The 9549-nt window shown below is 50.0% G+C and overlaps 3 protein-coding genes across 3 annotated transcripts; 2 read left to right on the top strand and 1 right to left on the bottom strand.

The window, feature by feature from the left end:
• Window positions 1-165: 165 nt before the first annotated feature.
• FTJAE_5244 (uncharacterized protein) lies at window positions 166-2014 on the top strand (the record flags this gene model as incomplete). The annotated part of the gene is made up of 2 exons (XM_037351731.1): window positions 166-984; window positions 1034-2014. The coding sequence occupies 2 exons, from the start codon at window positions 166-168 to the stop codon at window positions 2012-2014; spliced, it is 1800 nt and encodes a 599-aa protein (XP_037207657.1).
• Window positions 2015-3513: 1499 nt separating this feature from the next.
• Window positions 3514-6975, top strand: FTJAE_5243 (sterol 3-beta-glucosyltransferase; the record flags this gene model as incomplete). The annotated part of the gene is made up of 1 exon (XM_037351730.1): window positions 3514-6975. One exon carries the CDS (start codon window positions 3514-3516, stop codon window positions 6973-6975), a length of 3462 nt encoding a protein of 1153 aa, XP_037207656.1.
• A 343-nt stretch (window positions 6976-7318) lies between these two features.
• On the bottom strand, window positions 7319-8386 carry FTJAE_5242 (pre-mRNA-splicing factor SPP2; the record flags this gene model as incomplete). Its single annotated transcript, XM_037351729.1, has 1 exon — window positions 7319-8386. The coding sequence occupies one exon, from the start codon at window positions 8384-8386 to the stop codon at window positions 7319-7321; it is 1068 nt and encodes a 355-aa protein (XP_037207655.1).
• Window positions 8387-9549: the final 1163 nt, after the last annotated feature.

Here is a 9549-nt window from a genome sequence, read left to right as displayed (position 1 = left end):
ACCCGTCACGAGCCGAACGATTCGACCCCTCAGTAACTAGGTATAGCTTGTCAAACCTCCCGGACCGTTTCGATCGAGCTAGTCAATACACAAGACGAATACGATCGATCACTATATAGTAATCATCTGGAGAGAACAAAGCACAGTTGTTATTCATTCAGCATCATGGTGTCCGTCGACGAAGCTATTGAAAGGCTCAAGGAGTCTCGGCCCCCCGCCACAGACGCCTTGACATACCTCACCATAGTCGAAACGAATCTATCCCCCGAAGTTCTTCCAACTCTAGAGGAGATACTCGAAGATGCTGAGCTTACACGCGATATTGGCTGGGACCTCGTGGAGATGCTAATCTCCGTCCCTGGTAGCCAAGGTTGCCTCGAGACCGTTGCCCGCCTTGGGAACCCCCGCGAGGTCATTATCAAGGTGCTTGAAGTGCTTGACTCCAAAGCCGAATCTTCTGAGGCCGGGGATGCCTCTGCGAGCGCAAGTTTCATCACTCTGGTTGGCATGCTGGGCATCCTCCATAGAAGACTGCAGGTCAAGGCGCCATCACGGTTCCTACATACGACACTGCAGACCGTTTACCGGGCATACAACCCCCAGGGTGCCGAAACTACAGCCGCGGTTATTGATCTCGCTCGGTCTCTTTCTGGCAGAAAGCGACCACCGCTGCCCACTCGCCAGTCCAGCACCAAGCTCGAAACACCGTTTCAAGACAGCGACATCTCCAAGAGCGCACCCGATCCTGAGGCTGATGCAGGTCAGGCCGCCGAGGGTGAGGATGAACTAGTATCGCGCCTCTTACAGTCTTTTGTTACGAGTATCCTCGAAGCATATGTCAACTCAAATATGCTTGAGTGGGCGGCACGGCACTTGGAGTATTACAATCCGGAGAGGATCGTGCCGGGGAAACCTACTATGTTGCAAGCTTTCAAGCAGGTCGACGAGCTCCAAGCTAAGGATGCTTTGGTTGGACAGTTGGTTGTAAGTGGCAACCCCCAATGGGAAGATCTTGGTACTAATGTTCTTTCAGTCTGTAGCTCGCGATCTGGGCCTAGCGAAGCTACCGTCAGCTGAGGTCAAGAAGGCCTTGCAGTCACCTTTTGCAGTGAATCCACTTGAAGTCGAGCCTGATCCTAAGAATCCCGAGGGCATCAAACTCTCAACTGGTGGATTTCTTTGCTTGACTGCTTATCGCATGTTTGCTTCAGATATCTTTGATGCCGACTACGAACAACCTGACGCTTACATTTTTCCTGAGCATCACAATTTGCTCAAACGATTCCTCGGAGATGACCCTCAGACGCAGATAGAGAGCAACCCTGGGACCGTCGAGGCCTTGTTAGTCATTGCACTATGGCTCCACGACCAGAAGCGCATTATTGGACCTAAAGGGACCGACGACAAGGACGTAACCTTTATGTCATACCATCATTTACTTACGCTCATTTCCGTCTTCCATCCATCATTGCGGGTACGGAATGCAGCGACTGTGCTGGCGGGTCACATCCTTCACGAAGATCCCCACGAGGAAGACAGATTGGGTATTTTGGAAGACTTGTTGGAAAACTGCATGTTCTCGTCACTGAAAGCATGCGCAGTGACATGGCTACGCGAAGAGATCATTGCCTCCCGCAAGGCTGGCTCAACGGGCCGCTTTGCCGATCCAGACTGCCTGGACACACTTCAGTATACCCTTTTTGAGGACCTCGAGTCCCTCGCCGAGACAGATTTGGAGGCCTTGTGGGAGTTTTGGGTCCAGTTCGCACCCTTTCACCTCCAGGTTGCCAACTTCGCTCTGTTCTTGTTTGGTGGTCAAGATTTCAAGCACTTGGTTCCTGCTGGAATGGCCTCAGCAGTTGAGCATCGATACGCAAGTCCCTTACTGGCAGCCTCCAAGCGCCTGAGAGAGGCAATAGAAAAGAAGGAGATTGATGGACAAGGGCAAGAAGAAGAGGTTTCGATGCAGCTTGGCATCCTAACAGATACCCTGGAGCGTGTCCCATTGCAGTAGAGCTTGATGACTATGGATTATAGGGGCGTTGCAGCTGAGGTCGGGTCTACTGGAGTACGGCATTTGTAAATACGTAGTACATGGCGATGTATGTAGTTTTTTCTGGTCAAGAGACGTAAATATGTCATTATTTACATTGCGCACTTCGTTTCGCTATGACCAGCCTCGGCATATTCTTCATGTCTGGGTTTTTTGGGGTTGTGACTCAGAAACTCAGTTGATATAAATCCATATAAATACAGTTATCTTAGTATGGTAAAGTAAAGATCACCTGTTCTCTTCAGTTCAATTCTACAAGGTCTTACAAGATATCTTGGGTTTCAGAAATGTAGTTATAGGGTAGTGCAAAATAGGCTAAGCTGCCCGGAGCATATAGTCCGTCTAAGCCAAGCCACGACTCAGGTCAACGATGCACAAGCAGATTAGCCTTGTTTCTGGCCCATGTTGCTACTGAGTGAGGGTCTTTAGTTCTGCCGCCACGGGATGTAGGTAGGTGCTCTGTAGTCGGATGACGATGGTCAATTGCTGGTTCAGGTTATTGGGTAGGTGAACATGCCACTACTGGTTGAGTTTATTAGAACCGGAAAGATAAGTTACAGCATTGGTTGCTGTACGCCCAGATCGAGATGTGTAAGCCATTGACTCGCTAGAGCCACACGACCAAGAGAGGCTGGCTGGTTGGCGATTCATACCTGGTTGGGTGCCAGAGCACGCAGACAAGACTTTGTTATTACCGTACCCAGCTAAGCACCTTACCTGTAGACACCTACTTGACGATGCGATTGATGCGATGCGATGCAACGCATAAGCATAAATGCAGCCCTTTTGAAGCTTGAAACGCGGCATCTGTCCCGAGAGGACTAAATTAGCGGTGCATCATCGACGATTCTTCGCCTGTTCCTTGTTCTGAATGAGACCTCGTGTGACCCCATCAATTCTTTTAGCCTTAGTCCTGCGGAGCAAAAGCAGCTAAAAGGCCTAAAACCGCCGAACGCCAAGGGGTTCCGCTGTGGATAACACGGCAAGTGACATCATTGTATCCTTCTCAACCAGAATTTGGGGAAGGAGCATTGACATTGGACATCAAAGAGGCCCATAAGGTGAGGTAAGGTCACCTCGTGACGACGGGAGACGCCTCAGTTCATGGAACGGGACGGCTCGGAAATTTGTTCATGACACTTCGCGCTGCCTTGGCCCTGATCATAGATTCTTCATTTCTTTCTTTCTTTTACCCTTTCACCCTTTTTTACACTGCATGCCTGTACATCATGGGCTGTTATTCGCGACTCCGGTAGCAACTAACATACCGTACCGCCAAGTTTGCGAACAACGACGCACTACTCTACGTTTCTGTGACACGATAGCGACGCCAGTTCGTCACAGCAGACTTCGCGATATACCGTTCAATTGTCCCTATTCAAACAACTTTTCCTCTGGCACAACTCAAGAAATACATCACAAAACCTTTGAAAGACGGGAGGAACTGCCCATACAGCGCCATGGATTCTCAACAACAAGACCCCAACAGGCTCAAACTTGAAGTATCAGAGCAACACCATCGCAATGACGATGGGCAGCAATCTACAACACTAATCACAGATACACATGGGGATGTCGCCTACCCTGCTCCTATCCCACCCCCAGTACAGTCCCCCGAAAGCCCCAAGTCGCCGCGAAGCCCACAGGACAACATCGACCCTGGCGACGGTGTTCAACAAACACAAGTCAAATCGGAGCCTGCACATCTGCCATCCGCAAACGATTCAGTCTCACCTAAGAAGTCACCAGCCCAAAAGAGTCGACCAAGACCGACCAAGTCCTGGCAGACTGAGCAACCACGGCGGGATCATCACCACCGTTCCTACTTTCGTCCCGGCCCAGCCAGAGCTGGCACATCATATTTGAACAAGGCGATCTGGGAAGCACCAGAGGACCCGAGGCTCAGCTCAAGTGATAGTTCGGTAGCATCAGCTGGCGAGGATGAACTCCAAACCAGCCAGCAGGAATCCCATTATAGTGAGCACAAGAAGAAAGCAGGCGAAAAAGCAGGCGGGAAGGCGAGCCATGATGACGATAAATACGGCCATTTCAACATTGGTAATCAGAACTACCAAACATCCGGCAAGGTCAAAAAGGATGGTCGCTTGCGCATCACGGTCAACGAGACTGCAGGCACTGGATACTTAACTAAGGCTTTGGGTGCAGCTGTCAACAAGGTCGCTCCCGCAAAGGCCGAACAGGCGGACAAGGTGTCAACTCTCAAAATTCCCGAAAGCCCACGCCGGTCATCTTCTTCGACAGCTGTTGCGGATCCCAGACCTCAAGCACGCTTAAACATTGTGATCATGGTCATTGGCTCACGAGGAGATGCCCAACCCTTCTTGAAGATAGGCAAGGTTTTGAAAGAGGATTATGGGCACCGAGTACGCATCGCTACACACCCAGCGTTTCGCGAATTTGTCGAAAAAGATTCTGGTCTTGAGTTCTTCTCTGTTGGGGGTGATCCATCAGAGCTCATGGCTTTTATGGTCAAGAATCCAGATCTGATCCCAACACTTGAGACAGTCAAGGCTGGAGATATTGGGAGACGGCGAGCCGCAATGGCCACCATGTTTGATGGTTTCTGGCGAGCATGTATCAATGCCACAGACGACGAATCGGACCGCCAGAACCTAAAGATGATGGGAGAAAAGGACCCCTTTGTCGCGGACGTCATTATTGCCAATCCTCCAAGCTTTGCACATATTCACTGCGCCGAAGCACTTGGGATTCCTGTTCATTTAATGTTCACCTTTCCTTACACACCTACACAAGCTTTCCCTCATCCCTTGGCAAGCATCAAGAATTCCAATGTGGACCCTGGATATACAAACTTCATCTCTTATCCCCTAGTCGAGATGATGGTATGGCAAGGTCTGGGAGATCTGGTCAACGAATTTCGTGTCAAGACTTTAGCTCTAGATCCTGTCTCGACCCTCTGGGCTCCAGGTGCAACATATCGCCTGCATGTGCCATTCACATACTTGTGGTCACCGGGTCTTGTCCCGAAGCCACAAGACTGGGGAAGCGAGGTTGACGTGGCTGGCTTCGTATTTCTTGACTTGGCTTCGACCTTTGAGCCACCGAAGGAACTGGAGGAATTTCTAGCAGCTGGGGAGACTCCAATCTATATTGGATTTGGATCGATTGTTGTTGATGATGCAGACAAATTCACACAAATGATCTTCAAAGCTGTCGAGCTGGCTGGAGTTCGTGCCCTGGTATCTAAGGGCTGGGGTGGACTTGGTGGTGACGATGTTCCAGAGAATATCTTCATGCTCGACAACACCCCTCACGACTGGCTTTTCCCGAGAGTCAAAGCATGCGTCATTCACGGAGGCGCCGGAACAACAGCCATTGCGCTCAAATGTGGCAAGCCTACAATGATCGTTCCCTTCTTCGGCGACCAAAACTTTTGGGGTAAGATGGTGAGCAACGCAAATGTTGGACCGGAGCCAGTGCCATACAAGCACCTGAATGCCGAAAAGCTTGCTGAAGGCATCGAATTTTGTCTTACTGACAAGGCAAGGGATGCTGCTGGAGCAATCGCCAAACGAATCGCAGAGGAGGGCGATGGCGCTGTTAATGCCGTCAAAGAGTTTCACAGGCAGCTGAACTTAAGAAGCCCGAGTCTCTTGCGATGCTCCCTCCTCAAAGATCACACAGCCGTTTGGGAGTTGAAAAACACCAATATTAAACTGGGTGCATTGGCTGCCGACATCTTAGTGGACAACGGCTTGTTGACCTGGAAGCGCCTGAGACTTCTCAGGCATGTGGAATGGAATGACTTTGAAGGCCCCGGGGAACCTGTCACAGGAATTGCCGGATCCATAGCTAGCACAGTCGGTGAAGCATTTCACGGCGTTGCAAGCGTTCCTTATCATTGGGCAAAAAGAACAAGAACGATCAGCAAGAAGAAGAATCAGAGGAATGCTAGGAAATCTAAGAAGTCGGGCAACAACATAACACGACACAATCCGGCGGACTCTGATGACCCAGTGGATGCTGCCTCGTTGCACACTGAGACGACAGCTGGGGACACCGGAGGTCAGTACGTGGGCGACATAGCGAGCGGTGTGGAAAGGACAGCTACTGCCATCGCCAAAGCGCCCGTGGACCTCTCGATGGCACTCGCACAAGGTTTTCACAATGCCCCTCGACTCTATGGCGACAATACGGTACGACGTCCCATTCGAGTGACAGGTTTCCATTCTGGCCTCCGGGCGGCCCGGCATGAGTTTGCGTATGGAGTCTACGATGGCTTCACAGGAGTAGTTCGCCTGCCGTTCCGTGGAGCAAAAGAAAATGGACCGATTGGATTCGTCAAGGGCACAGGTATGGGATTGACAGGCTTGGTCCTCAAAAACCTCTCTGCTATTGTTGGCCCGATTGGATACACTCTCAAAGGCGTTGTGAAGCAGGCTGAGCGGTCCAAGACGCCTCAGAAATACATCCGCCGGGCTCGCATTGTCCAAGGGCAGAGGGAGTATAAGGCGCTCCCAGAAGACCAGCGAAAGCAGTTAGAAAAGGAAGTTATGGAGGGATGGCATATAATGGATGAGTTGAGAGAGAAGATCCAGGATTTGGAGAAGCAACGAGGCATAGCGGGACAGATTGATCGAGTTCTCCTTGACACGGAAGTCATTTTCGAAGACGTGGACGTTGCCAAGAGATCTCTGGAAGCGCTCAAACAGGGAAAGGCCCTAGAAGATGTGGTAGACCCAGATCGAGACCGAGGTCGTGATGGAGGAAAATCCGAGCGAAACCGAAGCATGTCGATCCGGAGATCCTTTAATTTGACAAAGAAGTCGAGGGAGGAAAAACGCCTCACATCGCTGGCTGATGCCGAGGAGAGCACAAAGACTGGCAGGGGAGATGAAGGACCTGCTGAGATGGATAGACTGACCGTGCCAGCAAGGTAGTATCGTTTGCTCATGGGGAAGTGCACGGCGTTGGGTTGCTGTGGTCTTTGAACGCATATCTTATACCCAAGGATCTTTGTTTTAGACTATAGTCACACTGTAAGCTTATTGAACTGTATAATTTCGTGATGAAAGCGTCATTCTTACTTGTCTGTAATGTCTGAGTATCTCCTTTGTCCTTCTTCTCCTGCTTCTTGTTTTCTTTTGAGTTGGGATCACTGTTGGTCTACGTAAAAATGCATCTCTGGAAAGAATTGATCCCTTTCCCAGATAGCAAAGGTATTATTGTGTCGTTTTGGTAAGCCGGTAGTAAGCCTTCATAGCGAAGTCGCGACTGGTTGAATTACCGTCGTCGATCGTAGTCCCGATGACTCCGATGCCGGTCGTAGTCTCTGTTCCGGTCACGGTCGCGGTCTCGGTCACGGTCACGGTCACGATGTCCATGCCTGCTGTCTCGATCCCTCTCGCGTTCACGCTCACGCTCACGCTCACGCTTGTAACTGTCCTCATGGGAGCGACCCTCCTTTCGTTTACTCTCCTCTCGACGATACTCGTCCAAGCGTGGTCGTCTGTTCTTCTTTCCGCCCTGATTCCATCCGCCGAGATCCTCTTCCCCTTTGAGCTCCGTACCACCAAGACCGAGTCGGTTCGGACGTCGTTTTACTTCCTTGACTTTATCGCCAGTTTTCCCGTCCCAGCCCATACCGCGGAGAAGAGCTGCGCCGAATTCTTCTACTGGCATGGCTTCATATTCATCAAGCGTAGTCTCTCCTGCCCCTTGGATGTCGTGACGGTGGGCGTCCTCTTCAGTTGGATGGATGATCTTTTTGTCGTCTTCCTTGTTGCCTAGTAGAGCGTCCAATGCTTCGTCATCTGCTGTTCGTCTGGGCGGTGGCTTTTTCAGGTTGTCATCAATGGAGATCGGCTTCTCCTTGGACTCTGATCCAACATCCTTGTTGGCGTCCTCAGCCTTTTCCTTGATCGTCAGACCCCATTTTATTCCCTTGTCCTGATCTGCAGGTTCCGTCTCGATGGTTCTGTTGTTTTGCTGTGCTCTCGCCTCCTCGGGTAGCGAACTTTTGCTCTTCCTCTGGGCTCTGGCCTCTGATCTCCAGTCGTGATTTGGCTGCCTGGCCAAAACATATTCCTTCTTTTCCGTCCTCAAGTCTTTGGCCTTGCGCTCCGTCTCCGCTCCGTCCACCCCAAAGCCTGTGATCTTCTCATGCCGTCCTCGATGCTCATAATCATCATCCTCAGAGTCGGAAGCGCCCCCCAAAGCGTGTGGCCGTGGCCGCTTCCCTAGGGACGAGGATGGATTTGGTTTTGATGCTTTCTTCGAGTTGTTATTGCTCGAAGTAGCGCCGAACTTGATTGCTATGCGCGGAGCCGGAGGTTTGCTCTGCTCGGACATTTTGGCGGATGTTTTTGTTTGAGAATGTGTAAGTTCATTTGAAGAGACGGAATTATTTTTGAAAGACGTCAGCTCGCAGGCACCCTCAACACTGTGGCGCACCATATTTGTGGCGGTGCCCGATCGGCCCCTGGAGTACCTAAGGGAGTAAGAAAACAGCAGACCTTAACGTAGGATGTCAAAATAAGCTTTGCAATAAGTATCCCAATCTGAATAATGGGACGCTGGGATATTTTTGTCTACCAAGAATGGGGTCCTGAGTTTTCTTTCCTCGTAGCCTGTACCTACAATTCTGCATTTTCTCCATACCATGTGTATCATTTGTACCAATGTATACAATAACCCCGTCCAACAGGAAACAGCGTAGATAATTATCATTGAGAATTAGATGTTTCTGGATGAGTGATGTCTTGTATATATAGAAACTTCTTTTGGTTTTAAACTTCTAGGTCTTCAATTCTTCAAGTTTTTTTGAAGGTACTTGTGTTCCACATTGCAAATAGAGTGCCGTATTAGGAGACTTTCCAGGACCTCCTCCTCCGGAACTTGTCGGATAGCCACCTTTTATTCGAAGTCCAAGACCAGTGACTGAATAAGAAGAGGAGGAGAGATTTCAGCCCCGAGTGATCATGTTAACAAGAGAAGAATGATGTGTCAAAGTGTAACTGACTCTAGGTTTGCGCTTCCATTTACACTTGGATTTTTATTATATGAAATAACTGTCATAGACATAATAAAGAGCAGCATGTACGGAGTAGTAGGTTCGTTACGTATAGGACTCGTCACTCACTCTCTCTGGTTTCTGCTAGGTTCTATTCGTACTGTAGTTGGCTCGTAACTGGGTTGGGTTGGTACTGCACACCTCATGTACAAGGGTGCATTACCATTCTATTCCCCTTTCTGTTCACTAGCGTTATGCTCACTAGCGTGTTGGCGCCGCAAGCGTAAGGAAATCTGTTATTAGTCTTATCAATTGATCACGAATCATGGTATTTCCTGGGATAACAAATTGTCTCTCCTCTTTCTAATCTTGGCCTTATCCTAAACCTTGCTCTTCCCTCTCCCACCCACCGCTGGCTCGTCACCCACTATTCGCTGACGCCTGTTTGATTGCCCCCCCTAAGCCCGACGGGACCATTAACCAATATCCCCCTCTCCGACAC

The sequence above is a fragment of the Fusarium tjaetaba genome (genome assembly GCF_013396195.1).
Source record: "Fusarium tjaetaba strain NRRL 66243 chromosome Unknown NRRL66243_c0000100, whole genome shotgun sequence".
NCBI lineage: Eukaryota > Fungi > Ascomycota > Sordariomycetes > Hypocreales > Nectriaceae > Fusarium > Fusarium tjaetaba.
The sequence above is the reverse complement of the archived record's forward strand: the minus strand, read 5'-3'. Positions and strand labels throughout refer to the sequence as shown.